The sequence below is a fragment of the Musa acuminata genome, chromosome BXJ1-5 (genome assembly GCF_036884655.1).
Source record: "Musa acuminata AAA Group cultivar baxijiao chromosome BXJ1-5, Cavendish_Baxijiao_AAA, whole genome shotgun sequence".
Taxonomy (NCBI): Eukaryota; Viridiplantae; Streptophyta; class Magnoliopsida; order Zingiberales; family Musaceae; genus Musa; species Musa acuminata.
In genome coordinates this window covers 4309224-4331505 of record NC_088331.1, presented here as the reverse complement: position 1 = coordinate 4331505, position 22282 = coordinate 4309224, and the positions used below count along the sequence as shown (strand labels likewise).

Genomic DNA, 22282 nt, shown 5'->3' with positions numbered 1-22282 from the left:
ATTAGCATTAAAGAATATAGATTTAGGAGGAAGGGATTTAAGGAGACTCGGCCGATTTGGGCCGAGTCAACGAGTCTAGCGATCCATCTCGGCCCATTTGAAGGGAAGGTTTCTGCCTAACTTAGATTTCAATTTCCCATGAAATTACTAACTCCCCCTAAACCCTAACGTTCGCTATTCATTCTACCGTTCCACCTTCCCTCCTCTCCTCTCCGATTCGAATGGAACCCACCCGATCGAGCGGCAGTGCTGCGGTCGATGACGGCGATGGCGAGGGGGGTCGCGGTCGAGGAGGTGGATTCGTCTATTGCGCCGCCGGTAGGAGGCGGAGGTCGCAGCCACTCGCGAGGGGAAGAGGCGCTTCTTTCTCGAGAGCCAAGAGAGCGGAGAGGGATGACACCTCTCCTTTTTCTTCTTCTTCTTCCTCCTCGTCATCCTCCGTCCGTCAGCTGCCGCAGCAGAGAGGGGTGCGTTTGAGGAAAAGAAACCGTGGTCTCTGGGTGCCTCCTGGCGGCCGTGGTAATGACTGCGTCCAGGATCTTGCTCTTCCGCTTGGCATGTCCTTTGCTGCCGTCGTTGCGCAGGTGCGTAGGGCTTTTACGGTTTGTAAGAGTCTGTTCTGTTTGCGAAGTTCGTTTCTTTCTGATGATTTTGATTACTCTGAATCAAGATTTCCATGTTATTATTCGATAAGATCATTGAATCGATTTTTTCTTCATTCTTGATATGATGGATCAAATATTCATGCCACTTTTTCTATCATGGTGTACATGCGCGATGTTTTGCCCTTCGTTGTGCATATATTTATCGTATAGACGCGCTAGGCATTGATCCCAGCACCTGGCGCGGCTAGGATCAAATAGCTGATCAGTTGAAACCAACTTGGATATTCATGGGTTATGTTAATTTCGTTGTATGATGACAGTGGAAGAGAGAGAATGCATGCCAAATTATGACTATGAATGCAATTACCTGTTAACCATATCTTTCCTGGATTATTGAAAATAATTTAACTCAGATATTAGTTGAATTATGTATTATTTAGATTGGATATATTTTAGCAAAAATAATGTGGTTAAATCTTGAGCCGGAGTTTTAAATATCAAAAAAAAGTTTGAAAAAACAGAAGGTTTTCACAGATAATTGAAATCCATGTTTTGTTATCTTATTGGTCTTATTTAATGCGTAGCTTTCTGAGAATGTTCTACCTTCATAAGTCTTGAGTTTTGTAATTATCCAATCTCTAAGGGTGACAGGATCGCTTGTCATTCATCATTACTAGTTTCACTTGCTGACATTTTGGTGTATAATAATCCATGAATAGGTGTATTATCCAATCTCTAAAGGTGACAGGATCACTTGTCATTCATCATTACAAGTTTCACTTGCTAACATTTTGGTGTATGATAATACATTAATAAGTGGAGGAATTGGCATGGTATGTACAGCTAAAAGCAACCATCAAATGATTGTTAGAAGAGACTGGAAAAAGAGACTAAATGATGCTCTTTTTCTTGGATAGGTACTTTATCTGAGAGTCCAAATGTTTCTTTTCATTGTTGGCATCATCTATAAACCCTTTTGCTCAAGAAATGACTTTTAAGTAGTTTTGGACTAGTTGACTGGAATATTTGATAATCTAGATAGTTCATGCTAAAGGTAGACTGAAGCAATAAACAGATTTGATTGGTGAGATAATGACTTAATGTGCTGCTGTTCCTAAGAATATGAATACCCTTGAAACCATTGAATCATCTTAGCTGTAGGGTTGGGACACTGTTATATATCCAGTGTTAATATTCTTAGTAAAACTAAAAAAAGATACTGTAAACCACAAAGAAAAAAATGTAACATTAAAGATATGTGTAATGAATAACATGTACAAATTCTTGAATGAAGCAGATATGAAAAATGAAGTATGCATAAACTAGAGTAGACCCACTGATTTAGAAACTTACATGAATATTAAAAAATCAGAGCAGATTCAACACCTGATAATATCTTCTGGATAGAGGCATCTGAAGTAAAGTTTTTCACATAGCACTCTTAGAGAATATTGTGTTTTTTCAAATGAAAATAATTGCTTGGTTGTTTGCCTGACAACTAACTATAAACACTAGAGTCAATACTAACACAAGAAGTAAACAAATATATAAAAGATAACATCTAAGTAGTACTCCAGATGCATCTTTTAGCAACTTGATTAGTATATATCTCTATTATTTCCATTATGCCACATCCTTTTGTTATCTCTCTTTAGTATGAGTGTAATACTTATTGATCTTCTCATATTAGATGGTTTGTGTAGGCTATTCTGGAATATGGCATGAAATGTCCAAACTAGATAAACATGATATATACATAAAAGTGCAGCAAGTTTAATGCATCCTATTATAAAGGATTGGTACTTAGGTCTTCATTACAATATGCATCTTAGACTAAGCAGAATGATAAAAAAATGATCATACAAGATCAATTTGACTACGTGAATCTCAATGTGGAACTTGTAAATTACCGACAGCATTGTTGATAATGGAAACAAAGAGAATACATCATTGCTGATAATGCAGAAATACATTTGTACACGTCTAGAGCTTCATGACTATACAAGCTAACTTAAAGTGAAACTTCCATTGTACTAGCCCATCAATTTGGCATGTTTATAAGTTCCATTAGATTAGCACAGCAAACATTTTAGAATTCTCCAACTAAAAGATCTCACATTTCAACCTAGATACATTATGCTTGATAGGAAATTTGAAGGAGAATATTATAATCACTTAAAGGAAAAGAACCACAAACTATTTCTAAAACAAAGTACACTAGTAATTTTAGAATATAGAGAGGAACTTCTAAGAGACCATGATGTTTAGAGATGAAGAAGTGGCAGGAACTGGGTGGGTGGGGCTCTAAGAGAGCTCCATGTTTAGAGATGGAGCAGTGGCAGAGGCAGATGGGAAGGAAAGTTGAGCCCCAATTGCTGACCCCAAATTTCCATCTGTCAGCTACCTTCTGACCAGAAAAGCCCCACTGGTGAATCCACTTGTAATTGCTACTGGTGGGAGGAGGAATGCCTACTGGATGGAGAGGTTCCATTTATAGCTCAAATGAGTTCTGTTTTTAAATTTATACTAGCTAAAACAGGTCTTGGAAAATTCAATCAATAAGCCCAATTTTTTCCAAGTTTCAGAGATCTTTTGAAAATAAGTATCAATTTTCAACACATAAATGTTAACGAGTTCTACCACGGGCGAATTCCGACACTCACTGTACCCCCACATGGGATTGATTTCAATAAAGAGTCTGATTCATCTACTTTCCCTGCAAACAGTCACAGCAAAATAATGAAATTATGTCGACCATAGTCCGAAGTGAATTCATTATCATCTCTAATCAATTGGACCAAGAATGACATGCCTCATGCATGAGTAATGTCATTAAGTTTTGTATACCAAGAATGATTGCATTTTCTAGAAGGTTAATGATGATGGAAAGGTACCAGTTTGATTTTCATGTTAGTCATACATTTTTTTTATTACATCAAATTTGTTGCTTCTTTGATCATCTGGTTCATATATGACAATTGATCCTGGGATGCTTTTTTTTGTTTTCTAAATTAGTTTAATGATTATTATAGGTTGAGAATGTATCTGCCGACCAAGCTGATTGCATGACAAGTAAAACTTTAACTGGAAAGAGATTTGTTGTGAACATAGGGAAATTAAGCATATCTGCTAGCCACAGGAATAGTTAAAAAAGTTGAGTTATTTTTTAAAAAATTAAGTATATCTACTTTTTAATTTAAGTGGTCATTTCGTTGATGTATGGAATTTCTTGGTTTCAGGTTTTATATGGAAAGAACATCACAGGAGATAGGATACAAATAGATTGTCTTTCAATGGTACACTTCAGACATCTGGGATTCATATTATCAGAGGTTTTATAATTGTCTGATATGGATATACTGCTGTCTGCAGGTCTGTACTTCAGCGGTGAAAGAATCTATAACAAATGTAAGTCTGCCTCTAAATCTATAATTTTCTCTTGCTGCAAGTTCTCAAATTTGTGAACTTTCTGTTCTTAATTTTGAACAGGTATATGGAAACAAGTTTGATTGTTTCATAAGAAACTTTGATAAGTCATTTCAGAGTACATTGAAGACCCTTGGTTTGATTAACGAAGTTTCTTTTAATAAGCAAGAAAATACTGATTGCAGTTCATTCCTGTGCAACAGTAGTGAAAATACAGCTGACTTAAGCAGCTCTGAACCCATCGTGACCACTGAAGATTTGGAAGAAAATATAATATCGAATTCTGTAAACAGTCAACTCATTCTTCACGGATATACAAATAAGGATCTTGCAAATGTTAATCGTACCACATATGGTCTTGGGTTCAGTCAGTCTATTCTGAGTACAGTGGAGAAATCTGTTATTGAACAGACTCGCTCTAATGACCTCAAGGCAGTTGAGATAGGTCTGGTCATGAAAAAGTTGCAACTGAAGGAAGCTCAGCTGGCTCTTAGTTCTGATGCAAATTTCTTAGAGAAGTTTAAGATATCAATGGGTATCTCAAAGGCTTCCTTTAAAGAAGCGAAATTAAGGAATCAAATGCAGGAGACCATGAATGCACAACTCTTGAAAATATGCATGGATCTCCTAATCACTGGGTTGATTATCATGTGCAGCTTGATTGTATATGGGGCATCCATCTACTCTTATCAACGTATCACGGAGGTCACATCTGCCTGCACTTCTGCCCCTAAGGTACATCCTAGCTCATTTGATGTTCTTGACTTGTGTGCTGGTGTTTTATGAATCAGAAACTTAGTGGAATGGTTGTTACTTTTCAGGAGTCCAGATCTTGGTGGATTCCAAATACGGTGAAATCTTTTAGTTCAGGCTGGCTGGTGCTGAAATGTCAATTTGTGGCCCTAGCCCGCCTGTCTTTTGGAATATTAATGATTTTAGCAATTGCTTTTGTGGTTTTCCAACGGTCGGCAACGGCAGCTACAACTATGCCTGTGACATTTATTGTTCTGCTACTAGGTGCTCTTTGTGGCTTTTCTGGAAAGCTATGCATTGACACATTAGGTGGAAATGGATACCACTGGCTAATTTATTGGGAAGCACTGTGCATGCTCCACTTCGTTGTCAATGTGTTCCCATCTGCATCTTACCATGTTCTTTATGGCCCGGTATCCATCTCGGAAGGAGCCAATTCAATCAAGTTACCGTATCGGATAAGAAGATTTACATTCTATGCTCTTCTGCTGCTGGTTCTTCCCGCATCAGGTGGTTTATTGCCATTTGCTTCGATCTATGACTGGAAGGTGCACTTCTCTGAGAAGTTAGCTTTATGGACTTCAGGCATTGGGTTATGAAGACTGAGATATGTTGGAATTGTACTTATGTCTCATGAAAACAGTTGTCCTCCTCCTTTATGTTTTGCTGGGCAAGTGGGGCCCATCCGTTGGTGAAGATGTATCAGGTGATTATCTAGAGATATTATTTATGCTAATGATGTGTTTCAATGTAGTTTCCTATTTATTATATAGGAATCCGAGAAGAATTCTTGATCTGGTTGTCTAACTTATAATAATTGTTAATCTTGTTCAGTGTGGTGTTCTCACAATAATACAGCCAATGTTCTTGTGATATTATGTATTGTTGATACAGTCAATCCTGTGATATATATGATTTGACCTGATTGATCTTTGAGTGTTGCTGTCTTTCAAAATGGAAAAAAGTTGATTGTTTTTTTAGATGATGTGATATAAGAGTCATAATTTTATGATGACAAACTATGTTCGTATTCTGTTTTAGCCCATTCTTTCAAAAGATTATGTGGATGATCAACCTACTCAAGGGAGCAAGTTGATGATTTTATTATATTGGGATTGATTGGGATCAACCTGCCGAGTTTTGATGATCGAAAATAATGATGGATATGAGTTGCAAATTTAATGAATATTACTAGACAAAACTTATGAATGATGATCGAAATGGGTCAGCCGAGTTTTAATGCAGATGTTTGGTCCCCAAAGTACAGTGGCCCACTAAACTCAACATGTTCCCCGGAGTTCCATCATGCTTCGTGCAGGCCAATTAACCCCAATCCTAAGCCAGGCGTCTCCAATTACTTGGCCCACCCAACTCGGCCCATGCAAGTGCACCCTAATCGACGGTCGTGATCGATCGACCCGGTGCAAGTATTTACATAGAAGAGATAAATCACATTCGAATCTTTCTTTAGCCACACGGCCTCCGTGATCTTTGATTTCGCTGTGTTCCAATTAAAGGCGTCGGGTGTGTCTCGCCCTAACGAGCCCACAAGGCAAGTTATGTACGCATACCCACCATCATCGCCATCATCATCGTAGGTTTTCCCAAGCCGAAGGAAACCGCAACTGCAGCAAAGCGAGCCACCGAAACCGTAGCACAATACACAGCGAGCGAGAGCGAGCGTTCTTTTGATTCGACTGACACACGACGAAAGGAGAAGAAACCAAGCAATTCCCCGCTTCCTCCTCCTCCAATTCCTACATAGATCACGCATTTCTCCCTTCTTGCCGCCGCCGCCGCCGAACCGATCGAATCGAGTTATTGTTCGTTGGATTCCTCTCTCTCCGCCATAAGATTTCTCTGTCACTCGGCCCTTTTCCGTTTGTCTTGTCTTCTTATCGGATTACTTCTCGCAACACCAACCTGAAGTCTGTTAGGGTTCGAGCTCATCGCAAATTTCCCGTAATCTTGGAGTGGGGAGTATTTTTTTCGCTTCCTCGACCCCTTTGTTTGGAGTCTAGGGTTTGCCGTTCTCGATCCCGAGCGCTTGCCGTTTTTTGGGATTCATCATTGCTTGGATGCTTGCCCTTTCTTGGCCATTAGGGTTCTTATCTTCATGTGCGTTCTTTGAGTTGTTAATTTGACGGTTTCCCGGGGAGCCGTCTTCGCCTGGTTTTCGATCGTGGATGCTTCAAACGCGTAAATCTTGATTATGTGCGGAGAGAAAGGCGTTGAAACTCAGGCAGATTCTGCGTTTTGACTGGAGGGGTTTTGCACAGTTTAGATCTTTTTGGCAGATTAAATCTTGTACTTGTATGATGCTAATTTAGAGATCATGGCGGCAGCGTAATCACAAGCTTCACCCTTTCTTGGGCCAATTAGTGCGATGGGCATCTTCTGAGAACATACTTTGTACAGGAAATAACACTCTATATATAAGTTATTTACAATTGGATCCAGAGGCAAAGGGTCTTAACTGTATATTGATAATGGTCTGCTCCGACAATGGAGCGAGGTGAGCCAGCATTGGTTCCACAGTGGTACAAATTAGCAAATGGGAGCACCTCCAACAATTCCCTGCGAACCAGCTCTTCTAGACATTCCGGTATGTGTTACTCTACATCCATTATAATTCTGATCGTATTTTTTATGAAATTTTCTTTTATTGGTATGACTGTAACAATCTTTTCTTCTAATGCAATGTTTGAATTCCCATAGATGAAAATGGTGTCGGGGTTGGATCAAGAAATATATTATTTGCAGACCAAGATCGGAACTTGCGGCGGAGTTTGAGCTCTAATGGTTCTGTAAGTCGCGATAAAGGTAGCTCTGGTAAGTCACAGGCTTACAGTAGTTTTCGAAGGTCTCGTGATAGAAACCAGGAGAGGGATTTTGATTCCTGTGATAGGAAAAATAGGTCAGTTTTGGTTGACAATGGACTCGACCATCTTGATTCATTTCTGGGAGTTAGGTCTGAAAAGGATGCCTTGAGGCGCTCCCAGTCTATGATAGCCGGAAGGCCAGTCGACTCCTGGCCCAAAAGAGTTGGAAGCAGTGCAAATAACAGTGCTCCATCTGGAGAAAGTGCTGTTGGAAGTATTAGCAAAACCTTCTTTGAGAGAGACTTTCCATCCCTTCGAGCTGAAGGGAGGCAAGGTCTTTCAGATGCAGTTGGTGTATCACCTCTTGGTCTTAGAACTGCAGTTCAGAGTCTTCCCACTGGTTCTCCCATCATAATTGGAACTTCAGCTCTGGCAGAAGTACCTGTAAAAGTTGAAACTAGTGCGGCTGTTCTCTCTCCCATTCTACAAGGTGCTCCTATTAGTCAGGCATCTGCAGCAGGAAGCACCACGACAGGATTAAACATGGCCGAGGCATTGGCTCAGCCAGCATCCCAAGTTGTTAAAACACCTCAGGTAATATATAGAATGAGATAAGATATTGTTTCTTCTCTTTTGAGTGTTTTTTTATTAACATGGTGCTTATTTTGTATAATTTATGTACAGTTATCTGTTGACACTCAGAGGATTGAGGAACTTACGCTTAAAAAGTGCAAGCAACTAATACCAATGACTCCTTCAATGCCTAAAGCATCAGTATGATCACTTCCTTGATTCTTGGCAAGATATGGTTTCTTTATTTTAGACTATGTATATATTGATTCTTTATCATGTTTCTTGGTGCTTGAGTTCTCTAATGAGAAGGATCTGTTTTTAAGCTTCATGACTGACCTTACTAAAGAGCTCTTAGATAAATATTTCCCACATAAGATTAGAAAGGTTTCATATCATTGAATTTGATTATAAGGTAGTTCTTATTTTTCATTCTTGCAGAAATGTAAAGTAGGATAAGAGTTTAGATTTAAGTTTCAATACAGTACACCATGACATGTGCTGCATGATGAAGCTTGTGGTGAATTCAGAAAACACAAACATTCAAATTATGATGTTGTGGTGCTTCTGACATAGGAAATATATTCTGTAAAGGCAGTTATACATTTGATGTGATGTACAAAATTTGGGTGCTAAGGTGTGCAACTTCAAATATTCATTGTTTATTTTCATATACCTCATTTCATTTTTACATTTAAGGTGGACTTTAGGTGATTCTGATCTTTGGACTGTAGCTTTTGGCAGTTTTTGTTGTACATTGACATGGCCTCTGGAAGTTATGTCAGTCGGTTGTAATGGAATAGCTTTTTAGAAGACATTATGATGAACTTTCAGAAATGGATGCTAAATGGATGCAATGTATTTAGGGTTTGTTTTCCTTTTTCTAAAAAGTTTGTTTGGTGGGTTTTACTTTCTATCCCAATGTCCTGTCCTATTTAATCACACTGTTCGAATCTTAATTTGAATTTGATGGTTGTGGTGGGTACTTTTTTGTTTTTCTGAAGTCTCAGAAATAAAGCTCCTATTTCTGAAGTATGAGAAATAAAGCTCCTTTACAAGTTAGCATTAAGAAAATTCTTTTAGGGTCCCTGATCAGAGGGTTATTGATATAATAATGCATAATTCTTATTTTTGTCAGATAGTCTCCAGTTCATCCTATTGAAACTGAGATTAACTAGAGCAAATGCTATACTTACTTTTATGCAAAAGGACCAAATTAAGACACAGTTGAACATTGAATAATTTATCTATTAAAGTGTACAAAAGAGAAGATCTAATATCTTGTATGGCCTGAGGCAAGGATTAACTCTTGGTCTTGTACCAATTTCAGTCAGTCGGATCAATCTGATACCAGTTAATTGGTCAATATACTGATTTGTATCACTCGGTATTATTCTTGATGCTGTTTGGTATGACCATTCTGACCAGCATTTGAAACCTTGATGTGAGGGTTAACATCCTTTTCTTTTCAAATATGTTCCTTTGAGAAAAGTAAACTTTTTTTTTTCTTTTGTATTTTTGTTCAAAGGAAAAGGATAGTACCGTTCTTTATCATGTACAAGTATTGTTTTGCTGGTCTCATGTGTTTGATCATTCTGGTGGTTTTGATCAATTTTGGTTTATTAGGCTGGTTTTCAACCATTAGAGTGTCATTTCTGGTTGCTTCTTGCTGATTCTGGCAAATATAAGGTTGACTATAAAAAATTCTGTCAACAATTCAATCTAGACAACTGGAACAAATCATCCAAATCCATCTGGAGTGTAGAATGATTAAGATATTTGTTGCAGTTTATTTATGCAATTGTAGAAATACTTTTCCGTAAAAGCTACAGACTGGATCTGAGTAGAAGGGGAAGTTTGTACATCAAGGGAAGGCACAAATTAGATCCTTAACTTTAGCAGATGCAACCTATTATTCTTTTTATTGGCTCATTTTTCATTGGCCTTTAAATTTACAATAAGACTCCATAACTTATTCACATCTATTTTATGTATTTTCTTCTTTTTGAAACATCAACACATGCTACATATTTTATGTAGTTTTGCCTTAAGTTTCCAAATTTTATATCTATATTTTTACATTATTTACAGTGTGTTTTTATAATTTTGTTACTGGAACTGTATCAGCCTGTTGTCAGATTGGTACGCTATCAGCATTCTGATGGTGTGCTGACCTATACCAATCAGAAAAAAACTATCAAAATACTGAAAAATCAGGGGGGAAAAAGAAGAGAGGGTGATGCATGTCCATTCTATTTCTTTATCAATTGCAAGTTCTTAACTCTTGATTTATACTTTATCCAAGGATGTTTAATAGTACTGTCAGGTATAAGTTTATATATTGATGTGCATCTATTGCAATGTTGATAGGATATGGGTTCCTATGAAGTTTATAAGTAGTTGAATTGTTCTGGTGGATTGGAGAAAAATGGAAGACACAACGATATAAGTAAAAGCGATGATGTCTATGATTAGCAGTTTAAACCCAATAGGGGCTGTTGAAAAGAGAATTGCTAGTCTTTACTTTTGCCATGTGTTTTCCCACCTCACTTGACATGGACAAGACAGGAAATGTGTATCCTTTCAATCCTTGCATTTCACAATAATCTCATCTTATTGTTTTCTTAAAAATAGTAGGTTCTTTGAGTGCTGAGAATTATGCAGTTTTACTGTTTATGATATTAAGTTAGTTATCCATAATGTGCATATTTCATAGCATACTTAGAGCACTACTAAACGTTAATATAACCCCATTTAATATGACCACTCCTTTACAAGAGAACTAGCTGTAGTTTATTAGAAGAGGGCATCGTATTAAGTATTTATGATAAGAAGATCATTTTTACCTGAGAAGATGAGTGATTCAAATATTTTCTTTTGTGTTTCCATGGCTTCCAGAGAAAGAAAGCCCTTCATGTTGAATATTTTAGGTTTACTTTTTCTGACTTGTTGGATTTGGAAGCAGAAGGTTGTCCATTATTAAGCTAAATAACTAAAAGAGAAAGAATTTATCAGGTGAAGGATACATTATTTAAATAATTTTCACTTAGAAAATGTCATATTCACTACATCTAGAATCCTTGGCATCGTTACAGCACATTATTAAAAGTCGAGATTCTAGTTTCTCTTTGATGGGGCAGTTGATTAAGATTCCTCTGGCTAGTGGAAAGGGGAAAACTGACTATAGTTTAAAATCAAATTCTACCCTTGCCGGATTGATCTGATCCATTTCTGCGAAGTAATTGATATCATGGTTAAATCTACTGTGGGAGGAATGGAAATCAGGAGCATTGGAGTCATTTACAGATGTCATAATAGAATACCTAGCAAGTCCATTGGACAAAAAGTAACTGACCTGAGTATGTTCTCTAATGATTGTAGTCCCGAAGGAAGATCTAGGTAGAGTTTGAATGTATGTTTATTAGTTGGTTACAAGCAGTAAGAAAATAATGATACCCCTCCATAAGCTGAATGATAGGGCGAGCTTTGGGATGTCTCAGAAAAGAACTATCATCAGCTGTGATTTTTTTTAAGCTAAATTAATCTCATCCTCAACTAGCACTTTTATAGAATACCAACTTGGTTGTGATAAAAATTATTCATTAAGATATCTAAGATAAAGGGAAAGCAGTAGTGTATGTATGAATCATGTATATGAATATGTAATACCTATTTGTCATAATATATAGAAAATTAGTATGTAAAATCTTGAAAAGTAGGATATAATATGACACAAATACATGAATGAGAATATATTATGTTTGATCTTTCTTTTTCTCTTGGTTTGTTTTGAGAACAATATGGCATAGGAACAAGGACCTGATAAAATGAAAATTGGGTCCTTCGAATGTGGTACTCGGTTGTATAATAAATATTTTCAAGTGTTGTTGCTTGTTTTGAGGGTGAGAATATGTATGATAGCAAGGGTTGCAGTGAAAGAAGTTATTTACTGACACAATGCTCAAACAAACATCAAAGGAGCTAAGAATTGTCCCATGAGAAGGCAAATTCGTCAGTTTTATTGCTTATAATATAATTCTCAACATGAATGACAATATACAATGCATCTCAGGTCATATATCCATCTTGTCCTTTATTGGAAGATTATATTCAAGAGGAACAAAGTTATTATCTTTGGTATGTAAAAGTATTTCCTAGTGTATGATTTCCTAAGTAATTATTTAAACAATTGGATATTTCTATGAAGTATCTGGCATGTTTGAGAAGTGTCAAACGTATCGATATCCTATAAATAGCTAGTATGTGTTGACAAGCATTTTGAAATAGCATGTTTGTAGATATTGTTTTGAGGTGAGACTGCAATTAGATATACATTTTGTAACTATATGATGTACTCCAACATATTAGCCTCGTGTCTTTATATTTCATTCTTTTGTTAAATTCAAATTGGATGTATGAGCAACTACTAAACCAAAGATGTTTGTTATGGTTATTTATACTTGAGTTTGAGTGTTTTGGTTTTGCAGCCTGTTCTTTTTCCACATTTTCTTTTATGTGTTCGTAATTTGTGAAGGCGATAAACTTTTGTCTGTTTTTTCACTCTTTTATTATGTATTCTGAAAGTTGGTTTGCTCATGATCTTGTATATGCTTCAGAGTTGCAACCCATCAGAAAAAACAAAATCAAAAGTTGCAAGAGGCGGAGAGTTCAGTTCTCTCACCAAGACTGGCCAGCAGTCACATGTTAATCATACTGTCCGCGTACCAGCTAGATCAGATATTCAAAAGACATCTCAAGTGGGAAATTTTCAAGTTCTTAACCGAGAGAAGAATGGTGTCTTCCCTGCTGCCAAAGATAGCCCAAGTGTTGGCAAAGGGATGAACCCCGTAGGCATAGTACCATCTGCTGCAACTCTTCCTATGAAGAACCTGACGGACCAAAAGCTTAAAGCTGACAAGAATGGTGCCTTAACTCATCCCTCCACTGGGGAAAGAAAGGTCCTTTCTCAAGCTCAGAACAGAAATGATTTCTTCAATTTACTAAGGAAGAAATCATCGACAAGCTCAAGTGCTATTCCAGAACCAAGCTCTGTTGAAACTGTGTCAATTTTGGAAAGGCCAGAAGCAGAGAACCTGCAGATCACATCTGCTGACAATATGGAAAATAACAACCTTAAACCAGTATCTGAATCGGATCATCCAACAGAGATTGGCAATTGTTTGAATGGAGATTCATGTGCCTCTGATGGGTCTGCAAGATTTTATACTGACAATGGAGAAACTAATCCTTGTTCAGACGCTGTTGTTGACCCTGAAGAAGAAGCTTTTTTACAGTCTCTTGGATGGGATAAAAATGCTTGGGAGGAAGCTCTGACAAAGGAGGAGATCGATGCTTTCCTCAAGAAGGTAAAAGTTTTTCTTTCCCATGCTAAGGAGTTTCTCGTTTGTACCCTGGCATGCTCCCATTTTTCATCATTTTGTGGTTTTACTTCCTGCCAATAATAACAATAATTTTTTTTTGCATTGTATTCTCAGTACGAGAAACAAAGACCATTGAAGATTGTGCCAACAGATATCTATGGGAACAACTCATCTGGTGCAGATGCATGAAGACGGATCACATCTGGCTCCAGATCTGTAATGCTGGTAGTCAATTTCTGAAATGATTTCTCATTGATATTTAGGGGACTTGGAGTATGAGTTGAGTTCGAAATACAGGTTGGTGAAGAGGTTGGATGAGTTTTTTTTTCTCCTTTAGCTGCCTAAATGAATTTTAAAATGCACAATAAGATTATAATTGCTTCAGTTTATGGAGCTTTGGCATGATATTTTTAGGCATTTTCTATAGGTTTCTCGTTTTGCATAATAAAATTACCTGGGTATTGAAAGATAAAATTTTCAGAAAAAAAAGTTCATAATTAATCAGAATTTTCTTTTGCTTTTGTATTCGTTTTATTTGTTTGTTTGTTTTTACTTTATTCTATCCGTCTTTAGAGTGTAAAATGCCTACGAGGAAATACTACTGTGGAAGACTAAAAGCGAATTGGAAGATGTGGCATATTAATATCCACCTATATTTGTATTGTGAAGGCATGGCATATTAATATCCTCTAACACGCTTCGGACGTTTGTCAAAATGCATATTTGTCACAGCAGTCCACGTAGGTGACCATATCAGCATGACTCACTGTTCATACAAGTGTATCACAATACAAAAAACATGGTGGAAGTACGTCACAGAAGAGAGCCATGCAAGTTTGGCTCTTTCTCCTCTCTTTATAATACAATTGCACTTGCTTTTCTCCAAAGTTAATCGTCGTTGTTAATCACCTTGACTTGATTACCGTATAATATTTTCTTAACAGTCTTATTTATTAGTGTCTTTTAGGAAAAAGATATAACGATAAGAATATTAGAGGTATAGATAAGTATATAATTAGAGGTCTTCAGTTGATGGCTATACGGTAATCATATAGAAAGTGGAACCGTCAACGAATACCGTGGGGGAAACAAATAATAAGGCAATGATGAAAGGTTTGAGAAGTTCGGCTTAAGGGGAAAGAACTGGCAAAAGAGTCAAAAACCTGTTAACGTGACCTTGCAACTGCAGCTGAATCCTCCATAGGCTCCTAAGAGATGAAAGACACTTACAGCTTCCTGGTGTAGGTCTCTAGGTGTGTGTGTGTGTGTGTGTGTGAGAAAGAGAGAGAGAGAGAGAGAACAAGCTATTTAATGTCTTGGTTTAGGTCAGTTCTACGAGCTCACAGAAAGAAAGGAAAGCAACAGGAGACGAAGGAGACGCAATGATATTTATTGGCGAGTAGAGCAGCTCGTGCCAAATGGGAAGGCTAATAAATTGTGCAATTAGTGTGGACTGTCCCTTCCCCCCTTCTCTTCCTACAAATCACTGCACCCACTCTCCCCATTTCCCTCATCTTTCCCTCTCTCTCTCTTCTTCTTCTTCTTCTTGTCATCAGATCAAGCAGGCTTGGTTGACCCATGGATGGCCCAGGCATTGCATCTCTATGTCTCACTCCTACATGCGAAGCTTGTGGTTTGGAATCAACATCTTGTTGAGGTGGGTTGAGGGGAATGTTGTCTGGTTCGAGGTCATGTAGCACACACACACATGTTTATGTTTCATAGCTGAGGCTGCATGAGGTCGGACCAGGCTTCATTCCTCTCAGCCAACATTTGCTCACCTGATCGATCAGCTTCCCACAATACTTTCCGGAATTGGAGTTCGAGCTCCATGGATCTGATAGGCAAGTCTCTCTCTCTCTCTCTCTCTCTCTCTCTCTCTCTCTCTCTCTCTCTCTCTCTCTCGTGCGTGCCCATGAGGAAGAAATTTACTGGAAAACTATAAAACTTATAGCGGTGAAGAACTTTCAGCCGCCTATGCTTGTCTTAGGTTTACTCTAAAAGCTACCGATTTCAAAACACTTGATGTTCCAAAACTACATATGCTGTTGTTCTCCATGTTGAATCCACTGTTTGTTCGTATCTGCATGCGTTCTTCTGCACTGAATTCGAGCTTTTTCTCTTCTGCATATGTGGCTAATTTTTCGCTCGTCTTTCAGTAATTCAGCAACATCTTCGGATATGACCTCTCTAACTACAACAACATTTCACATTTGCTTCAAGAATTGAATCAATGAGAGCCCAACTTTTATGGCGTTCCCTTTATTATTATTACTATTATTATTACTATTATTATTTGAAATATATCTTTTGCATCATAGTTTTATCACTTGCCTCTATTTTTTACCCCCAAACATTCGTTTTTATTTAGCACTAATCATGCCATCATTTGCTTTTCATAATTGGAGCTCTTCTTTTCACCTTGTTCATAATTTAACTTCTAAGTTCTTTTGGATGAGAAGGAAGGGAAGCGTATCTGACATGATGTAACAATCTTCGGATTATATATGGCATCTCATAAATGCTGTTCATGTGGGTGGAGTGAATGGAGATGCCATAGATAGATTTTAACGAGATAGAAGCGACTTTCTCGCTTCCAAGATTTTTAGTCACTTTGATAGCTGCACCACGACACACATAACAGCAACATACATGGAGAGAGAGAGAGAGAGAGATGTGTAACAGCGCATGCATGTAATTGCAAAGGCTTTAAAGAGGGTGAAGGCCATGGTCTTCTTTCCATTTCAATAGTAAAAGCAGCTCCTGAACAGCCATGGCAGCTGGCCAGGTACTGAAGATGGTCCTCTAGGTCATGATATAGCACATCTTGGTAGGCCTACCAATTTATGGCACTCCAAGCTCCTCTTGCTACCATCACCAACACATGCAAGCTCCCAACAACTGCAGATACAAATGCAAAGGTCCCCAACACTGACCAGTAACAGGGATGCAAATTCCATGGACTCCCTCCATGGAGGCTTATTAATCGTTCCTCTCTCAACGGGATGAACAGTTTTTAAGGAACCCCTTCATAACAATCCTCCATGAGAATATTATGTAAGAACAATCTGTTTGACTTGCTATTTCTCTTCTTATTCGTATCATGATCAACACTGTTATGCTACTGTTTACTTCCATCCTCAATAGGAGCCTGGAATTCATATTATTATTGATAAGACAATATCATTTTTATTATTTACCATGTTATTTTTCCGTACTTAAACAACTGCATTGAAGTATGAATAGTAAAATAAATATTCAAGTGAAATATGAAAAGAGTTCGAATAGTTATTATTCAAGTATTAAGTACTTATTAGTTGGTTGAGTTTGAATATATATATATATATATATAAGATTGAACTATTATTATCTAAATCATGGATTCAACGTCTGGTGCAAAAAGAACTAGAAAAGGTGCAATTTTATTTGATGTAGACGCATGATTGCAGTATGGTCATGACCAATCAAGTAATTCTCACGTAATCAATCAATATAGCATGACAAAAAAATTAAATGCAAATAAAAAAATATTAAGTAATATGAATCTGAACATTATAAATTGAATTATTATTGAACGATAAATGAATTTAAGTAATAATTGAGACAGATTGAGTCACGATTCGATTAGTCCAAATCACGCACGCGAGTTCTTGATTAGTCCATTTCAAGCAATCCATTAGCCCATGTTCTCGGCCCGGCCCAGCCCAGCCCAACATAATCCGCGAATTTTACCACAAAAGAAAAGGAAAAAAAAAATTATATTCAAATAAAAGATTGCCCTGAAAACATTAAGCATGTCTTCGACTCCCACTCACTCTCTCTCTCTCTCCCTCTCTTGCGACCGTTGCCTCGTATTCCCGACCGTACCTCTTTCCCTTTCGCCTCCCATCTCTCTCTCTCTCTCTTTTGGTGCTGCCACCGAAGAGAAATAAGCGAGAGCAAAAGAAAGGGGAAATTTTGAAGAGGAAATGGGGGAGAAGCCGCCGCTGCTGCTGCCCTTCTTCTTATGCTTCTTCTTGCCGTTCTCTCTGCTTGCGGGCACGGCCATCGCCAAGTCGACGATCGAGCCGTGCACGGGAACGGACTCCTGCCCGGCGCTGCTCGGCTACAGGCTCTACGCCGACCTCAAGGTCTCCGAGGTGGCTGCCCTCTTCCAGGTTGACTCGGTTGCCCTCCTTGCCGCCAACTCCGTCGATTTCTCCGTCCCCGACGTCGAGAACCGCATCCTCCCATCCGGACTCTTCCTCCGCGTCCCCGCCGCTTGCTCCTGCTCCGGCGGCATCCGCCGCTCCCTCTCCACCCGCTACACCGTCCGCCCTGCCGACACTCTCGCCTCCATCGCCGCCTCCGTCTACGGCGGCCTCGCCTCCTCCGACCAGATCCAGGAGGCCAACAACATCCAGGACCCCTCTGCCCTCGACGCCGGCCGCACCCTCGTCATCCCCCTCCCCTGCACTTGCTTCAACACCACCGACAACTTCCTCCCCGCCGTATACCTCTCCTATGTCGTCCGCCAGGGCGACTCCGTGCCCGCCGTCGCCGCCCGCTACTCCACCACTGTTACGGACATCATGAACGTGAACAACATGGGTAGCCCGTCGGTCCAGCAGGGGGACATTCTCTCCATACCGCTTCCAGGTATATTGATGTATTATTCTTTGTTATAGAGGGTGTGCAGTGTTACTCGAACCAAGCAATTTGCTACTTTATGCTGTTCGTGCCTTTGCATCCTAACATGCGAGTGCATTACTTTAACTATTCTAGCCCTTTGGATTAAAGGAATAAAGCCTAATGCTTTCTTAAGTGGTCCGAGCAGACAACCTACATTTAATTTTCAGAGGAATCATGGATAAAGGGAAGCGAGGCAAAGGTTAAAGCCAAATGCTTCTCCTTTTAAACCATGAAACTGAAGTGGCCAGATCTCTAGGTTTGCTAAGATTTCAAGAATATTGTTTTTTCCTTGAACTTAACATTATAGAAAGAAATCATAGATTGTATAAAGTTACATGTCTTTGATTGTCAGAGTTGGTCCATGTTCAACCACGCAATGCGGCTATATACATTGATCCTATCGGCACCCAAGGTTTTGCAGAAACCTCATACATTAGGTTGTCCTTTTCTTGAAGGAAATGGCTAGGATTAAAATCCAACTTGTCAAATGAACATAACCACCTCTAGTGCATCTACTGTTGTGCAAGTGTCTAAATTAATATACATGTCTTCCGTAAACATGTTCGCTGTTATGGAATATGGAGGAAATAGAAAATCCTAAGCCTAAGGTAGCATGTTAGGACACAATAATGATGGAATCATGCCTGGCGTTTCAAATAACTGCACTCTATTTCAATGGAATGTCACAAAAACCTAGTCAAATTATTTATATACAAACACTCGAATTATTTATATACAAACACCAAGAGATTGAGATAAGATGGAAATAGATTCTTGGATTAAAAAACATGTTATTTTGGAATATGATTGATATATCTGTTACAACAATATCATGGAATTTTGTACCGAGAAGAATTTTGAGGGATCACCGTTAAGGAGAGGAAACACTCTGTTTTCTAGTTCCTGTTTCAAGTAACAAAGAGAAGCTATTCTGGCCACTAAGGATATTGAAAGCAAGGTTCGTCTTACCGTACTGTACCGGCGTTTCGACCTTGGCTCGGTATGGTACAGTACGGTGTACCGAGCGGTACACTTTTCACAGATTTAACCCTCCGAAAATATCTGAAAATAAAAAAAAAGAAGTTATGATAGGGTTTTCAAGTTACAAATAAATATAGTAATATTATAAGTTTAGCAAAATCAATGTAAATTAGGTAAGAATAATATCATATATCTTTTTCGGGCTTTGAGGTAGTCTTGTTCGAGGTAAACTATAAAGTATAAACATATTAAATTGACCAAATATCGATCATAAATCACTAATCGTAATATTAAATAATTTTATTAAAACATAACTAATCATATTTTATCATCATAAATATGTTACATGCATAAAAGAAGTATTAAAATCATTATATACACTAATTACACGATTAACATAGTTAATTTTTTACTAATTACTTTTTTTTCAACACTATAAACATGACAAACACCCTAATAGGTATTAAAGATATTGGATTGACATAAAATCGAATAAATTTCGATTAAATCATCATTAAAATGACTAATTGCAGTATTAAATAACTTTAATAAAACATAATTAAACTTATTTTACCATCATATATATGTTAAACACATAAAAAAATATTAAATATGTAATTTTAATCCAATATGATTCAAATTATGATATAATCATCATTTATCTACATTAATTATATGATTAATATAGCACTGCTATAGTGTTGTAACGGTTGATTTCGACCGTTACTGAGTGGTACCGGGCGGTAACAGTCGAAATCGATCGTTACCGAGTTGTGCCGGGCGGTAACGGTCGAAATTTTAACCGTTACCGCCCGATATTACCCCGTATCGTGCGATACGGGGTTTTTTGAGCATACTGCCCGGTAGCGGGCGGTCCGCATATCGGTAGCCTGTCGGACCGGTACATACCACCCGTACCAAGCGGTACGATTCGGTATGACAGACCTTGATTGGAAGTATGAGAAGTTCTTTTGATGTTTCACTTATATAGGAAGATTATCTATAACGCTGTTAAAGCAATGTTATGAAATATGATAACCCAAAGAATATCAGGGACCAAAGATCTGTCTATTATGTAGTTGAAATGTATGGATTTTCATTGTCTTTTCAAGTTCTTTATATTTCGTAATCTGCATCGAACATTGCATAAACATTAAGGATCAGTGATCATTTAAAAGGCCTTTTAGTGACATGTATTAAATAGTCTGACTTGGCTTATTGTTGTTTAGGTCCAAAATTACAAAAAAAAAAACGAACATGTGTTTTCTGTGTAAAGGTTTAGAGATATGCAGTTTTACAAATCAAACATAGTAACATACATCCTGAAAGTGGTTCTCCTCTCAGTAGTCCCTTTAGTGATTTTCTTTTTTTGTGCCATAGTGTCATTTTTCTTTGGTAATATGTTGTTACCATGATTTTCCATCTTCAGAATTGTCCCTGATTGTGAATCTATTGTTGATCTTGTCTCTTTTTTACTTTTTCAAGGGTGCTAAAGTTTTTCTTTCTTTTTTTTGGGGGCCGGGGGGTACAGCGTGTGCGTCAATGTTTCCAAAGTATGCCTCAGATTATGGCTTGATTGTAGCTAATGGGACCTATGCCATTACTGCTAGTCACTGTGTTCAATGCAGTTGTGGACCTGGAAATCTCAAGTAATCATTAACCTTCCTTTTTCCCTTTCTCTTTTTGTTTCTTTAATTTGTTTTTTCACTTTAAGCTTAATTGCAACTTCTTGCAGTTTGTACTGTACACCAGCATCACTAGCAGTGTCATGTTCAAGCATGCAATGCAGTAACAGTAGTCTTATGCTTGGAAATTATACTTCCCAACAGACTGCTGCTGGTTGTAGTGTTACCTCATGTAATTATGGTGGTTTTGTTAATGGATCAATCATCACTAGGTAAGCAGATTCTATTGTTCTTTTATCTTGATAATCTTCTTCTAATAGAACAAGTCAATGATATTTAATTAATTTTGCAGATTGAGCACATCTCTTCAACCTCGATGTCCAGGTAATCTTTGTACTTCTTTCCCATGTTTGTACTGTTCAATTCATGTAGTTCCCAAGTGACAACTGCATAACTATGCAACAATTGGTTTTATTATCTCATTCAGGGCAACATCAGTTTCCTCCGGTCATACCGCCACCAACCACGGTACTGCATGACTCATTTCTTGTGCCATCACCATCGCCAGCCGAAGCAGGTGGTACAATTACAACCCCCAGGTCTTTGACGCCAGGAACGTTTACACTCCCTGGTGTTTCTCCTGCCTTCAGCCCAACCGGAAGCACTTCTAGGGCCTCTTCTGTTAGACCATTAAGCCACACTCTATGCTTGTTTGCCTCATCTTTGGTTTTGCTCATGCTCCTGTTTTAGATGGTCTTGTTTCTTCATCTCTCGGTAGTGGCATGCAAATTTCCTTGTGGTTTTTTGGCGAGCTCGTTTGATGCATCTGACATTGTCAAGACTAACATTTTACATGTAGCCGAACAAATAGCTGTAGCATTTTTATGAACTCGTCTTCCGCCTAATTTTGGTGCATTAATTAAACAGATGAGGCAACAGAAAAGTACAAGAGACTACTACTACTGTTCCTGAGGATAATTTGGGATCCGACTAACAGGTTTTGTAATGTGGTTCACAATTGGCATCAGCACTTGTTCCATGTAAGGTGTTGGTGGTTTCTCTTCAACCTTCACTTTTGTTGATTGTCTTTGTTCCCTTTTGTCCTGGAATCTTGCGACTGAGCAGCTGTGCCTTGTAATACAACCAATTATTGTCTTGAAGCACTCATGACATCCACCACCTTGATGTGCATTTCTCTCAAAACCTGGCAACATCATGATTGACCAACAGCAATTTCCTGTGTGTGGTAATGGCAGGTGGAAGCTTCAAATTGGCAGCTGGCTGTAATTTTTTGATGACAAGCTATATCTTTTAGCATCACCCAGTAGTTTTTCTTTTGTGCTATGATAATATGAACATTGTTCTCAAGAAGGAGATCCATATTTAGGATGTGATGTTTTGCTGGGTCTTTAATCTATGCTGTCTTGGCCTCCTATTTTTTGCCCTTC

At 38.1% G+C, this 22282-nt stretch overlaps 3 protein-coding genes across 3 annotated transcripts; all 3 read left to right on the top strand.

Annotated features, from left to right (window-relative positions):
* The first annotated feature begins 158 nt into the window (after positions 1-158).
* Positions 159-5720, top strand: LOC135673133 (protein CPR-5-like). Its single transcript, XM_065181902.1, has 5 exons — positions 159-584; positions 3845-3901; positions 3978-4013; positions 4095-4766; positions 4853-5720. Exons 1-5 carry the CDS (start codon positions 222-224, stop codon positions 5381-5383), a joined length of 1659 nt encoding a protein of 552 aa, XP_065037974.1. The 5' UTR covers positions 159-221; the 3' UTR covers positions 5384-5720.
* A 553-nt stretch (positions 5721-6273) lies between these two features.
* Positions 6274-13962, top strand: LOC135673131 (uncharacterized). The gene is made up of 5 exons (XM_065181901.1): positions 6274-7389; positions 7503-8200; positions 8291-8380; positions 12793-13542; positions 13672-13962. Exons 1-5 carry the CDS (start codon positions 7290-7292, stop codon positions 13744-13746), a joined length of 1713 nt encoding a protein of 570 aa, XP_065037973.1. The 5' UTR covers positions 6274-7289; the 3' UTR covers positions 13747-13962.
* A 3411-nt stretch (positions 13963-17373) lies between these two features.
* LOC135673130 (lysM domain-containing GPI-anchored protein LYP6-like) lies at positions 17374-21739 on the top strand. Its single transcript, XM_065181900.1, has 5 exons — positions 17374-18195; positions 20741-20858; positions 20945-21106; positions 21187-21218; positions 21322-21739. Exons 1-5 carry the CDS (start codon positions 17526-17528, stop codon positions 21582-21584), a joined length of 1245 nt encoding a protein of 414 aa, XP_065037972.1. The 5' UTR covers positions 17374-17525; the 3' UTR covers positions 21585-21739.
* Positions 21740-22282: the final 543 nt, after the last annotated feature.

What these genes read in the sequence shown, in the direction of transcription:
- LOC135673133 (XM_065181902.1), top strand. Translation starts at nt 222, where the DNA reads ATGGAACCCACCCGATCGAGCGGCAGTGCTGCGGTCGATGACGGCGAT. An exon ending in AAATAGATTGTCTTTCAATG is followed by an intron (nt 3,902 to 3,977) that starts GTACACTTCAGA and finishes TGCTGTCTGCAG; the next exon opens with GTCTGTACTTCAGCGGTGAA. An exon ending in TGAAAGAATCTATAACAAAT is followed by an intron (nt 4,014 to 4,094) that starts GTAAGTCTGCCT and finishes AATTTTGAACAG; the next exon opens with GTATATGGAAACAAGTTTGA.
- LOC135673131 (XM_065181901.1), top strand. Translation starts at nt 7,290, where the DNA reads ATGGAGCGAGGTGAGCCAGCATTGGTTCCACAGTGGTACAAATTAGCA. An exon ending in CTTCAATGCCTAAAGCATCA is followed by an intron (nt 8,381 to 12,792) that starts GTATGATCACTT and finishes TATATGCTTCAG; the next exon opens with AGTTGCAACCCATCAGAAAA. An exon ending in TCGATGCTTTCCTCAAGAAG is followed by an intron (nt 13,543 to 13,671) that starts GTAAAAGTTTTT and finishes TTGTATTCTCAG; the next exon opens with TACGAGAAACAAAGACCATT.
- LOC135673130 (XM_065181900.1), top strand. Translation starts at nt 17,526, where the DNA reads ATGGGGGAGAAGCCGCCGCTGCTGCTGCCCTTCTTCTTATGCTTCTTC. An exon ending in TCTCTCCATACCGCTTCCAG is followed by an intron (nt 18,196 to 20,740) that starts GTATATTGATGT and finishes CGGGGGGTACAG; the next exon opens with CGTGTGCGTCAATGTTTCCA. An exon ending in TGTGGACCTGGAAATCTCAA is followed by an intron (nt 20,859 to 20,944) that starts GTAATCATTAAC and finishes AACTTCTTGCAG; the next exon opens with TTTGTACTGTACACCAGCAT.